Below are 13,746 nucleotides of genomic sequence, written 5' to 3'. Positions count from 1 at the left end.
CTCTCGAGCTCTAGGCTTCAACAGTACCTAGCGCGAACATGAGAGTACAACTTGTGCGAATTTTTTGCACATCCCGCTCTCTGTTGGTTATCGATCGACATGTCAGATTTGAAGTACTCTCATGTCTACTCAGCCAGGTCTAGAAACTAACGTCATTAACTGTAGATTTTCCTAGCACTGTAGGCTGATTCTTTTGTCGTCTCATTGGAGGCCCGCGATGGAGTATACGTACGAAACTGATAAGACCTGTTTGAGCGACGCTGGGAAGATGGTGACGTTGTGGGTTGCCCTTTGTGCCTTTGACAGTTATCTCAGGGTGATTTCTCGCAGACAGATCTTGTTGGGATCGTGTGCAAACTGCCTATTTCTGACGGCCCGGATCGGATGTCCGCGTTTCCTAGTGAAGAACGATGCAACCGAACGAAATCCGGCGATTCCCAAGCCTTCGCGCAATCATAACGGAAGCCTTCCATTGAAGAGACCCCAAAAATTGAAAATTTTAACTTCAGTTTCAACGCGCGAGCTGCGCTGATCGGTGATGCAGTGGACCCTTCATGGTGCACTCAAACCAAGGCTACTATGTACTGAATATTACGAACTGTCAAAGTTCAACGAATAAGCTTCTCTGTCAGTGCTGGAGGTTAGTAATGATCATTCTAAAGTTGGCAGCCCTGAGAAGAGTCTCGGCGCTTAGGTCTGTGGAGGAAGAGTGTGTTTAATAGCGTCTAATGCGGAAATTCTGGCAACTTGCGATTTGGAAGCTACCTGCGGGCCTCATGTGTCGTTGAATCAGATTCGGGTCGGCCCATCAGCGTCAGCTTTAGACGGAAGCACCTGTCACTTCGCAATTTTCACTCTTCACGGCATCTTCCAAAAACAGCTGGCCAGCGAATCTAATCATACAAAAGGTTGTTCCAGCTGTTGCGACCGACCGTCCGTCCCCCCTACGCCAGATATTTCATCAGCACCCTTATCCGCATTCGTTCAGACACATACATCTCTACCATGGGTGCACTGGATAATACGTGTGTATACTTCGAATCCCCTACATACTAATGACTGAACAATCATTGTCCAGTTTTGGTGCATTCTTGATTGGAGTCGTAATTTCTGCCACGTAAGTGCTCAAATTTATTGAATCAAGCGATGTGTTCAAACAGGAACTTGTATATTACAGGCTTTACGGTGGTATGTTAATGTGCTGTTCATTTGTTGGCCCAGTGTTTATGATTGCACAAAGTCACTTGTGTGCAGACGTGGTACTACTATAGCCGGTACCCATCGGATCCGTGGTACATCAAGCTTCTAGTAAGTTTATGTATGATGATCTAAATGCGTGCCATCATTCAACGGGATTTTTTAATCTAGGTTGGCGCTGTACTTGTATCAGACTCGGTACATCAGGCTCTGATCACACACACAGGTGAGCGCGTGATACAAGCTGTGCTTGTCTCGGGGCTGAATATCAGGTCCTGATAGTGTATACTTATCTTGTAACTGACTTCGGTGTTGCCGCTGACCTCGGGAAACTTGTCTGGAGTCTAATTGTAAGTTGCGTACCATTGGTCTGTGGTCATTGTCTCAATGTTTGTTTGATGTGATAGGTCGAAGTCTTGTTCAATGGCTTCACAGCGCTTATGGTTCAAAGGTTGGTGTGAGATCTTTCCGAAAAGAACGTTTCGTGCTGATCGTCCTGCCAGCTTCCTTACCATGCGTGTGTACAGGCGTATGTTGTGGTATTTATCCACCAGTGAATGTTTGCTTACTTTTAGCCAGTAAGCAACAAAAGTATAATTGCAACCGTGTCTGTACTGTCCCTTGTCATTGGTGAATTTGTCCTTGTCGTCAGTGAGTATGCGCTCCTTTTTCCAGGAAACTGTCCACTAATGTAATATCTAAAGTATACGTTGCAAAATCGTAAGTCGTGTAGGAATACGCCACTCAGTCTGGTTAATGCATACCACCTCTCTAGTATTCACATGACGACATTCGTGGAACTCTCCACGCTCAAGCCATTGTCTATGTCTGTGAACGCTTTAGCAGCTGCTGGAGACGTCCTCATCGCCGTATTCCTCTGCACACTCCTTCAACAATCTCGCACTGGATTCAGGAGGTCCGACACCATGATCAATAAGCTGATTCTGTTCAGTATCAACACCGGTCTCCTCACCAGCATTTGCGCGGTCATGTCCCTCATTTCTGTACGTAGCAAATCGGGAATATCCTGTGTTGCGCTCCTGACCCAGATGTGGCACAGATTTCAGTGTGGGGTAACACTTTCATTTATATCGCATTTTATTTCTGCTTGGGTCGTCGTAAGTATTATTTAGCTGCATTATACAGTTTATGAGACTGACGACATGATTTTCAGTTTACTGCAACTCCCTGCTGGCGACCCTTAACGCACGCAAGAGTCTTCGTGGTGATTCCCGAGACGAAAATATGTCGCTCTCGCTCCAAGGAATTCAGAAAACTTCTAATAGCATTGGTACTTCGCAAAAGGTTAGTTCGATGAATTTTTTTTGCAAAGGGCTTGGCTCACCTATCATCGAATCTTATCAGCGGCTACCGAACAACATCTCGATTAAGATTGATACCACGCAGGAGTATGTTCGGGACGAGGTTAGTTTTCTTTTTTATCTGGGCCACGATCTATCGCTGATCCGCATGGACGGCAGTACTCATCTGCAACAGAACTTAAAAGTGCTCAGGCAGTTTAGTCGGTTCGGATATGAACGCCACGAGGGCGATAAGAAGCACAAAATGTACCACCCCATACATTGGTAGAACATTGGTATCATTCTTTTTTGCATCGTTCTTTGCATTGATTGTAAGTACTGTAACATGTGATCTGCAACCAATCTGGTCATTGGAAGAGCTACTATTCCTTCGTATACCATACCAGCGGTGCATGAGGTCCTTTTTTACATTTTACTTGAGCACGAATTTGGAACTCGCATTTTAATACGCAGATTTGCACTGGAGAAACTGTTACGTAATGCTATTTTGTGCCACGATGTGTTATTTCTCCAAGATCTATCTGAGATGGTACATATGATGGACGGATTGCCCTGAAAAGCTAGAACTTTAGTTGGCAGCAATGATTGACACTGCGGCGCCCTTTGTACTAGTGAGAAGACCATATAAAGGATGGTCAGAGGAGGCGGGTGGTCCGTGGGAGCTCGGAGGATATGATCGCAAAAAGCGACGGCAAATTTTGACCCGCGGGTGCCTGAAAGTTGACCCAATTCTCCGGTTGACAACACCCATGTTACGACTACTGTTACGACCAGTCATTATCAGCTCTCATGCTTCCGGAAGATTGGGACGAATTGAGGAAGGTCTTGTACGCAAATATAATACATGCTGCACGCAATAGCACCTGACAGCTAAACTTCCAAACTAGCTCTTTCCACCCTGCGCTCCCTTTTCAACTCCAGACACTCCATTGAAATCTCTTATCTTTCACCCGGCCGCTCTTTATTCACTCATCACAAACCATGTTGACACTCACTAACATCACTTGGCTGGACCTATGTCTTGCCGGCGTCGGAGTGTATCTGGTCAAGCAGGTACTCTCTCAGAAGAATCCCGCACCATACCCCCCTGGTCCCCCGGGGCGTCCTCTCGTCGGGAATATCCCAGACATGCCTCAGGTCAAGCCTTGGCTCACCTTCACTGAGTGGGGCAAGAAATATGGTGCGTGTCTCCTGCTCTGCCGAAATCATGCATTCTGACCACTCGCACAGGCGACATCTCACACGTAGAGGTTCTGGGTCAGCACATCATGGTCCTGAACTCTGTGAAGGCTGCGGTGGAAATGCTGGACAAGAAGAGCTCTGTCTACTCTGATCGTCCTATCCTTCCTATGGGTGGTGAACTTATTGGCTGGAAGAACACTCTCGTTCTTCTCCCTTATGGTGACCATCTGCGCGAGTACCGCAAAAATTTCCATCGCGTCATTGGCAGTCGTGCCTCCATGGATATATACCATCCGATCGAGGACATTGAGACTCGCCGATTCCTGAAGCGTGTACTTGCCAAACCTGACCAACTCCAAGCACACGTGCGACAGTATGTGCTGTCTTTCCTTATTCCTAGTTGCTATTTGATGTTTGAATTTGTATAGTACCGCTGGCGCCATCATTCTCCGCATCTCTCATGGCTATGAAGTCAAGGAGAACAACGACCCCTTGATCGACCTTGCGGACGTTGCTGTCGACCAATTCTCGAAATCCACTGCCACTGGTGCCTGGATGGTTGACATCATGCCATCCTGTAAGGCAATAGCACTCTGACCATTGCTTCCAAGTTCCTGACTATTTGTAGTGGCCAACGTGCCTGAGTGGTTCCCTGGTGCTGGCTTCAAGCGCACAGCACGTGAATGGCGCGAGACCCTCGAAGAGATGGTTGCTACACCCTACAAGTTCGTCAAGGATCAGATGGTGATTAATATTCGTACTTTTCTCATCAGGAGTTAAAGTTTTAATTTTACAGGCTGCTGGTATTGCCCCAAAATCTTTCGCCTCGAATCTGCTAGAAGGCCGTACTTTGTCTGCCGAAGAGGATCACATTGTGAAGTGGTCTGCTGCATCCTTATATTCCGGTGGTGCCGATACGGTTAGAATCGACCTACATATTTCAAATCATGACATTTCGAGACTAATTCCATCCTCAGACAGTTTCGGCAATATACTCCTTTTTCCTGGCCATGACACTTTTCCCTGACGCGCAGAAGAAGGCTCAAGCTGAAATCGATGCCGTTGTTGGTCCTGATCGTCTTCCCTCCTTTGGTGACCGTGACTCCCTTCCCTACACTGAGGCGCTTGCGAAGGAAGTCCTACGCTGGAACGCTGTCGTCCCTACCGGTCTGTGTATCTTGTTTATAGCATTATATTGCTGACAATGGGGTATCTTAATAACAGCTGTTCCTCACCGTGTTACTGAAGACGACATCCATGATGGGTACTACATTCCCAAGGGCTCTTTGATAATGCCCAACATTTGGTTAGCACTCTCCTTCTCTGGTATTCGGTATGTTGAAAATATTCAATGGTTTGAATTGCGCCAGGTTCATGCTCAATGATCCTCGGACATATGCCAACCCCTCGGAGTTCAACCCTGAACGCTTCTTGGCCAAAGAAGGAAAGGAGCCTGAGACCGATCCTCGCACGATCTGCTTTGGGTTTGGTAGACGGTAAGCATTGAGTTGCTGTTCGGAAACAAAACGCTGACGTCCTCCGCAGTATCTGCCCAGGTAAGCTAAACTGAAAGAGGACGCCGATCATCAGGACATTTCTGATGTCGCTTGCGTTTGATTTTACAGGTCTACACCTCGCTGATGCGTCTGTCTGGATGTCTGCTGCAATGTCGCTTGCCGTTTTTGATATCTCCAAGGTTGTTGAGAATGGTGTCGAGATCACCCCTGAGGTTGACCCCTCGTCAGGTACAATCAGGTATGTTGTGCTTGTCGTCGTTTGCCGTGCTGGTCTGGATAAACACACTCCTAGCCACCCCAAGCCCTTCAAGTGCTCTATTAAGCCCCGTTCTGCAAAATCTCTCGTGCTCATCCAGGAAGATGTTTAGTACCTCGGGGAGTTGCTTGGAGAAAATCACAGGGATACGTCCGTTGCCTTGGGTGGCAACTCACTTGACAATGCGCCATACTTCGTATCTCGCACTGCAAGATGATTGGTCGTGCATCTCGATTATGATATATTTATTGCATCTTACTTCATCTTGTTGGAATAATTTACGATGTGCGAATGATATTACCGTGAATCTTCCCCAGTTTAGAAGCGTGTGTCCGGATGACATGGTCATCACCTTCGCTACAATGTTCTGGTAATGGATATGTGCTAGAAATAAGGACTTGTATCCTTGGCCTACCAACAGGTGCACACGGTCTGTCTAACAACTTGCTTGACGAGCACCTGCCAATGAGATGTGAATAATGACGAGACTTGGCTTACCGACAAATGGCATCACATGGTACAATTGACAACGATTAGCCTGTCTGACAACTTCAAGTTCCTCGTGCCTAGTAAGCAACCACTTCCGACTCCGAGTCAGCCTCCGTCAGTATCACGCGCGATACCCTAACAGCTCGCGAACAAACTTCTCCAAGTGCAACATCTCACACCGTCGTCAGCAAACCGATGAGCCCCCGTTGTCAACTTGAACTCCGAAAGTTAACGTTCACCCATGGAGTCGCAACCCTCGTGAGCATCAGAAAAAAAAGACTTTCAAATCGGTCTTCGGTGTTGTGCTCATCCGAACGCGTAGCACGCGAGCGTCTGATCATGATGATCCCGGCCTCAATCACGACCGTCGGATCAGGTTTGTGCTCCACGAATAGATGCTCGCCTGCTTGTTTGAGTTGTGGGCGGTTGCAGGGCTATGGATCTTGAGATTGTGAGCTTCTTGGATAATCATAGGGTAGATGTGCGAAGTACGTGCTGCTTTTTCTGGAGTGGAGCCGGAGTAACAGTAGAGCAGGTGTAGTATGGGAAATTGGGAATGTTCCTATCGGGCTATCACTAGTGCCGTCAATATGACTATCCCATCTGTTCGGGCGAGGACACTACTTGATGGAAGAAACGACTATTTTCCTTCTATTGGTCTGCCTATGGAAGACTATGAAGATGGGTCACCCGGTACCCCGTATGTTCAGGTCACATCTAGCTGTCGTGTTTGTCATGCCCACAGAAGTAGTAGGACCCACAGAATCAAAAACTACTCTTCTGTCTCTTCATCGTCTTGTTGCTGTCTCTTCTCAATAAGTAGTCGCACTGAATTTCCGCTGCTCTGTGATAATTGCACCAAATTTCATGGAGCAAGTTGCCGACATCTTACTCCAGTGTTGGCGTTGCTGACTTGGAATTTTTTGCTTTACTGATATGACTAGTTCCACAGAAATGGGGCGAGTGTCGGAAATCGGCACCCGAAGACAGTCAGTAGGGAGTTTTTGCTAAGCGACTTTTGCGTTTTTCATGATGTGAAACGCCGCTCCACTTGATGTGTAGGCAGACGTGACATAAGTATGCTCACCTCGGTCTGCGGTTGCCGAGGAGTATCAGGTGTTTTTTTGAAAAAACATATTCGTGAGATACTTTATCATCGTTGATATACCATCAATGTCCTCTGAACGCAAGAGGTCGAAGGAAATGCGAAGCTGTCCACTGAGATTGCGTATTCGATCTTGTTGGAAGGCGAAATTGCGAGTACGGAACCATTCGCGCAATAAGGGGTGCACGGTCTTCATCTCCTCTCCAGAATGATGTGAGGATTCCGCACTCCGGATACATCTCCTTTGCGACTAACATCAGGGACGGTGTTCTGTAACTGTAGTTGGTGGAGAAGATGTTCGAGATGCGTTTTAGTAGATGTCCTTCACGCGTAAAATTCCTTCTGGTAGGGTGGAGGTCAATTCACATGCTTATTGGATGCTAACCTTAGTAGAAGACTGTGAGACAATGGTCAATGGATGTGTAGTAACAAAACGAAGGCACCGGCTTTGAACGAGAGACCTCGGTCTGATTTTCACGCCGCTCGGTGCTGTACATGATCGTCCTCCATGGCTCGAGAAGCTCGTGGAATGTATTCGTCCCATATGCTGCGGACTCAGAAGCTCGTTTATACTCAAAGCCCATGGCCTGTGTCTATTCATCATCATTAACATCATCATTAACATCGTCACCAACCAAGCAAACTGACTCACCCACCTGTGGACCGATAGTGTCAGCCGTCGCAGGACTCGGTATCTGCATGTTAACAATCGCACACTCGCGGTAGAGTACTTCTGGAGCACCTGTGCCTTGGCAAGCATTACTCTTTGAAAACGTTGGGAGAAAAAGGATGTACGGCACAGGTTTCGTAGCAGATGTGGTGGATTTTGTGAGAAGGTGGAGGAGGGGTTGAGGGAATGAATATCTGAGGAATCGCCAGTGTCTAGGTATTCGAATCAAATGAAGAATGATGCTGAATGTAGATTGATCCCGTCCTCGAACTACGTTTAATAGCGGTGCAATGGTATCTGATCTAGAGAGTCCGGGACACGCAGATATGGCGATGATGTTAAACTTTTGCACCTTGTCGCTGACGACGTGGATGGTGCAGTCATCCGTCTTGGGTATCTGCCCGTCCGATGGCAGTGTGTCGAGGACGCGCCGGAGGTAGCGGGTGAAAACAACCATTTGAAGGGAGTGCCAGCCTTCCTGGTGGAAAGTGGATGTGACTTGAAGGTTGAGGAGTAAGAGGGTGCGGCGGCTGCATAGAGATGGTTGGTTGACGTTGATGCATATGTCGCGTTCCGAGTCGATGGGTGCAATTGAACGAGAAGAGTGAGAATCAAGAATGATGCTAGTGATGCGTTTTGGGTTAGTACAGTAGGATTCTGGCGACCGATGATGGAGCCTAGAGCGCTATTGATACTTGTGAACAAAGACGATAGCATCCAGAGATCCAGTCGCCTTTGTCGTGAGGAGGCGGGAACAGCAGCTGTCATAATGTATAAATCTTAGATAACGCTCATGGCCTCATATCCTGCTCTGCATAGGATCGATCTTGGTCTCGACATACCGGTCAGAACCAGCTTGGAGTAGTACGAGAGTGAGAAGTCGATGAACGATTAGTAGATTATTTCTTCATTCGACTCTGCCGAATATGGTCACAATCTCACCTCCAGGCTTGTACTAATAATGGCCATATGGCCTATAAATGATATGAGGCCCGGCGCCATAGTGGCATCTGCCAATAGCGTGACTTTGTTGGCTGCGTCTCAGGTGTAAAAAGTATACCCACACGAGCGTTTTGTGAGCACTTTCGAACATCCTCGTGCGAACTCGCATCTAGTAGGGCCCTTCCTTATTTCGCTACAGACTAATTCTGATTGTCAACTGCTGGCTATTCACAATGAGCACAGGCAGTTCATTGAGGGATTCGAGTCAAGAAACCCTCACATCTAGTGAAGCAACAACTCGTGGAAGCTTGGTACGTGACTCGTGAGGGCCACTTAGCACACTCCAGTGACTCCACTCCAAATACTGACATTGATACATCCTTCGTCTAGCGCCGACCCCCTGGCAAAATTCGTCGGTTTCTGGGAGGGATTAAGGACGGTGTGAACCAGTTAAGGATCCCGGTAAGTCTACGAGCATGCGTAATGAGATACGACTAAGATTGCAACAAGCGCTCGAAGGATCCCCGCATTCGCAGCCCTGTTCCTCAGAATGTCTATCATGAATGTGTTTCATCGACATCGGTAGGTCCTCATACTCGCCCTCCAGTCTCTGCGCTCTCTCTAAATTCTGGTGATCGTGCAGGTTCAGGTTGCTCCATCTGGTGTGGAAGTGGAGGCTGATAGTACCCAATCGGCACTTCGGGATGCACAAGAGGCTGCAACGTCCATGCATCCACTTTTCGGACCTGCGATAACCGTGGTTTCCGTTGGACAAGACGCACGAGCGGGTCTCGATGCTGCTGATAATTTCCAGGACACATATCTCGAACCCCTCAGGGTATTCGACGATGTTACCGAGAAGGTCGCGGATGTATGGACCCTCCTCTTGATCGGAATCGAACTAATCTAGTTCCACAGGTACATCCATATGCAAAGATGGCACTGGGCGTGTTGTCTTGTGCGGCCAAAGTATGTTTTCATTTTCTCTCTTCCTATCTCCCACCGCTCAGGAATCATTTATGCAGATTATCTTAGCTCAAGTAGATCGCGACGCAGCTTTACTCAAACTTCTCGATAAGTTGTGTGAGGTTTACAGTTTCATAACACAAGACGAGATGCTCGGCCGAATCTCATCGATGTGCGCTATCCTTGGAAAATTTTCTCAGCAGGCCCGTGAATGTGCCTATTTTATTAGAAGTTACTCAGAGACCAGAAACTTTTGTGAGTGTTACAAGCTGTTGTGCTCTGTACCGTCTCGAGCTTCTACCATCATCACAGGGAAGAGACTCGGTAAGAACGTCGTCTCGGAAACAACAGATACGATCCAAAAGTACAGTGACATGTTCGATAGACTCATGCAAAACTTCCGGGACCAAGTTGCTCACGACGTAGTCATACACGTCCACGACATAGCCATACATGTACACCGTACAGGTAACGGTTCGGATGTCATTGTGACTTGACATATATTCATGCTTTTTCAGAAGAAATATTGGACCTCAGCGGTATGCCTTATGCAGAGGGCGCGGGGCTAGATACTAGAAAACAATGCCTTCAAGGTACGCGCATGGAAATCCTTTCCCAGATCACGGAATGGGTCACTAGCACTGGGGACAACGTTCAACGCGTGCTGTGGCTATCTGGCCCTGCAGGCAAGGGAAAATCAGCCATCGCCCACACCATTGCTAAGTGGTTCGAAGACGTGGGAGGGCTTGGTTCTTGTTACTCTTTTGACCGCCAGCGAGAAGCAGATCATCGCCATGAAAAGATCTTTTCCACGATCGCGCGCGATCTGGCTGACCGTTACCCGGAGATGAGGCAGGCATTGGCAGATGCACTTCAGACCGCGAGTTCGCTCAAGAAGACGGCAGATATCATACAGCAGTGGCAAAAGCTTCTTATCGAACCACTAGAGAAGTTATCTGGATCAACTAGCGAACCCATCGTGATCGTGATCGATGCACTGGACGAGAGCGGTGGGGTAGAGACACGGAGAGACCTCCTCCGTATTCTAGCTGGCAAACATCAAAACCCCGCTGTTCCAAAAATCACAGACCTCCCAGACAACTTACGCTTTATCGTTACCTCTCGCCCACTTGGTGATATTAATGACGAGTTTCACGGTGTTCAGCATATTCGACAGATGTCGATGGATGATATTCCACCAGCAGTCGCAGAGCGCGACATCCGTGCTTACGTATCCAAGGAGTTGGATGAGTTGGATTTCCAGGATAGAGAGTTTGCGGTCCTCGCTGAGAAAGCTGACGGACTTTTCGAGTGGGCGCGTCTTGCCTGCGGATACATCAAAGAACCTCATCCTGGGATATCTCGTTCTCGCCGGACGGCACTCGTATCGTCACTGGTTCAATCGATAAGACTGTTCGACTGTGGGATACAGTAACGGGGCGGCCGGTCGGTGAGCCCTTGTTGGGGCATACTCATTCAGTTAACTCGGTCTCGTTCTCGTTGGACAGCACCCGCATCGTCACTGGTTCGGACGATGAAACTGTCCGGCTGTGGGATGCAGTAACGGGGCAGCCAGTCGGTGAGCCCTTGCGGGGGCACACTGATTCAGTCAACTCGGTCTCGTTCTCGCCAGACGGTACTCGCATCATCACTGGTTCAAGGGATAAGACTGTTCGGCTGTGGGATGCCATGACAGGGCAGCCAGTCGGTGAGCCCTTCCGGGGGCACACTGATTCAGTTAATTCGGTCTCGTTCTCGTTGGACAGCACTCGCATTGTCACTGGTTCGGATGATAAGACTGTTCGGTTGTGGGATGCAGTGACGGGGCAGCCAGTCGGTGAGCCCTTCCAGGGACACACCAATTCAGTTAATTCGGTCTCGGTCTCGTTCGACAGCACTCGCATTGTCACTGGTTCGAACGATAAGACCGTTCGGCTGTGGGATGCAGTGACGGGGCAGCCGGTCGGTGAGCCCTTGCGGGGGCACACTTCTTCAGTTAATTCGGTCTCGTTCTCGCCGGACGGCACTCGCATCGTCACTGGTTCGGACGATAAGACTGTTCGGCTATGGGATGCAGCGACGAGGCAGCCAATCGGTGAGCCCTTGCGGGGGCACACTTCTTCAGTTAGCTCGGTCTCATTCTCACCAGACGGTAATCGTATCATCACTGCTTCTTGGGATAAGACTGTTCGGCTATGGGATACAGCAACGGGGCAGCCAGTCGGTGAGCCCTTGCGGGGGCACACCAATTCAGTGAACTCCGTCTCGTTCTCGCTGGATGGTACTCTCATCGTCACTGGTTCAAGAGATAAGACTGTGCGGCTGTGGGTTGTAGCGTCAGGGCAGCCAGTCGGTGAGCCCTTGCGGGGACACACTTCTTCAGTTGACTCGGTCTCGTTCTCGCCAGACGGCACTCGCATCGTCACTTGTTCTTCGGATAACACAGTTCGGCTGTGGGATACAGTGACAGGGCAGCCTGTCTGTGAACCCTTGCTGGGCCACACTGATTCAGTTAACTCGGTTTCGTTCTCGCCGGACGGCACTCGCATCGTCACTGGTTCTTGGGATGGGACTGTTCGTCTGTGGGATGCAGTGACGGGGCAGCCAGTCGGTGAGCCCTTGCGGGGCCACACTCGTTCAGTCAACTCGGTCTCGTTCTCGTCAGACGGCACTCGCATCGTCACTGGTTCGGACGATAAGACTGTCCGGCTGTGGGATGCAGTAGCGAGGCAGCCTTCGCGACTGCCCACCGAGTCTGGTCATTCAGCATTCTCAGATGAACATCGCACGATCGATGCCACCACTACCATGACATTGAACACTTGGAACAATCACTTCATTTACTTCTCGCCCCACACCATCCATGCACTGCGCGATACTTCTGAGTTAATGGAGGGAGCATCTCACGACGACCGTAGTTCGACCCCCTTTTTCTTGAACGGTGACAGTGGGTGGGTGGCAGGACCCAAACATCGACTCTTGTTCTGGGTACCACCCGCTTCTCGACACTCCTTCTATAACCCTGTGACTGCATTAGTGATACCCAGAGGAGGTCCCGAGCTTGATTTGAGCCGCATGGCACATGGACAACATTGGCAAGAGTGCCGAGAGGAGTGAGCCTCTTCAAAGCCCTCTCCGTTCCTTACACTTACTAAAATCAACACTTGCAGACCTTAGTACCGGCGATGATCTTGGCAATGGACCCATGGAGATTTCAGATACAATTTAGATGTAACCGAGTGTACAGTGAATCATACTTCGTATTCTAGTCCAGACTCAGGGTTGCGCGATGTGGAGTGGAGTATTATGTTGAAGTCAATACATTGGTGCTTTTCCCAATACCCAACATTAGTGGGAGGGCTCTGTCGTCCGTTTAGCAAGAGATTCACAAAAAGAAAAAAAAACAGACTCCTGTGGATCATTGAGAAAGCTGTTTGGCACAGTTCACAGGAGTTATAATTGTGATAAAGTAGATGTAGTGGAAGTTCTTGATGTTGTACATGTGTGTAACATACTTCAGGCCAAACATAGAACACTGCCGTGACGCCGTCCGCCGGCTGCCAATTAGCATAGTCACATTAGGTCACAGTAGGTCACGGTTGGTCGGTTTTGTACGAGCCCTACCTTAGAATGCTGGCTTGACTTGAGGAATGATGTACTTGGAGAATTTGACATCAGAATGTAGCCTCGATATAGTAACTAGACCTATTTTTACCATTAATGGAAATGTAAGTTGAAAATGCTCTGTGACGATACTTTTTAATATCTGCTGCCGTTAGGTCTGCGAGCCCGGCCATCGATCTACTGATCACCGTTCTGCGGCCATTTTGCCACTTGCCAGCCATGTACAAGGCCAATTCCATTCTGCACTGGTACCTGGCCAAGTCCACCGAGGAATATTTTCGCCACCGGTGTTTAGTCACAGGTCAAATGGTACGAAACGGTACTTACTATTGACTTCCTTCAAGTCTTATAAGACTCGATCTGTCACCTGTAGGTTTTGATGATCTCTTTGGTTTTAGTCAAATTGATAGGCCTCGTGGTGGGCGCATCTTGAAAAACCTGAGTTTGGTCATAAATCGAACATGGTCCGCAGATAG

At 48.6% G+C, this 13,746-nt stretch overlaps 3 protein-coding genes across 3 annotated transcripts; 2 read left to right on the top strand and 1 right to left on the bottom strand.

Annotated features, from left to right (window-relative positions):
• The first annotated feature begins 668 nt into the window (after positions 1-668).
• BJ212DRAFT_1034683 (uncharacterized protein) lies at positions 669-3,086 on the top strand. The gene is made up of 14 exons (XM_041328894.1): positions 669-1,025; positions 1,079-1,117; positions 1,178-1,188; positions 1,241-1,308; positions 1,369-1,423; positions 1,480-1,547; positions 1,605-1,648; positions 1,701-1,726; positions 1,777-1,848; positions 1,902-1,917; positions 1,973-2,201; positions 2,258-2,315; positions 2,372-2,622; positions 2,679-3,086. The coding sequence occupies exons 1-14, from the start codon at positions 1,006-1,008 to the stop codon at positions 2,718-2,720; spliced, it is 999 nt and encodes a 332-aa protein (XP_041195787.1). The 5' UTR covers positions 669-1,005; the 3' UTR covers positions 2,721-3,086.
• Positions 3,087-3,184: 98 nt separating this feature from the next.
• BJ212DRAFT_1034587 (cytochrome P450) lies at positions 3,185-5,926 on the top strand. Its single transcript, XM_041328893.1, has 11 exons — positions 3,185-3,699; positions 3,750-4,074; positions 4,130-4,278; positions 4,330-4,445; positions 4,498-4,620; positions 4,679-4,868; positions 4,926-5,007; positions 5,072-5,197; positions 5,247-5,257; positions 5,327-5,456; positions 5,511-5,926. Exons 1-11 carry the CDS (start codon positions 3,501-3,503, stop codon positions 5,584-5,586), a joined length of 1,527 nt encoding a protein of 508 aa, XP_041195786.1. The 5' UTR covers positions 3,185-3,500; the 3' UTR covers positions 5,587-5,926.
• Positions 5,927-7,955: 2,029 nt separating this feature from the next.
• Positions 7,956-8,669, bottom strand: BJ212DRAFT_1340533 (uncharacterized protein; the record flags this gene model as incomplete). Its single annotated transcript, XM_041335110.1, has 1 exon — positions 7,956-8,669. A coding segment is annotated over one exon (192 nt), but the record flags the coding sequence as incomplete, so codon positions are not given.
• Positions 8,670-13,746: the final 5,077 nt, after the last annotated feature.

The sequence above is a fragment of the Suillus subaureus genome, assembly GCF_016647635.1.
Source record: "Suillus subaureus strain MN1 chromosome Unknown BJ212scaffold_8, whole genome shotgun sequence".
Taxonomy (NCBI): domain Eukaryota; kingdom Fungi; phylum Basidiomycota; class Agaricomycetes; order Boletales; family Suillaceae; genus Suillus; species Suillus subaureus.
Note: the sequence above shows the minus strand (reverse complement) of the source record. Positions and strands in the feature narration are given on the sequence as shown.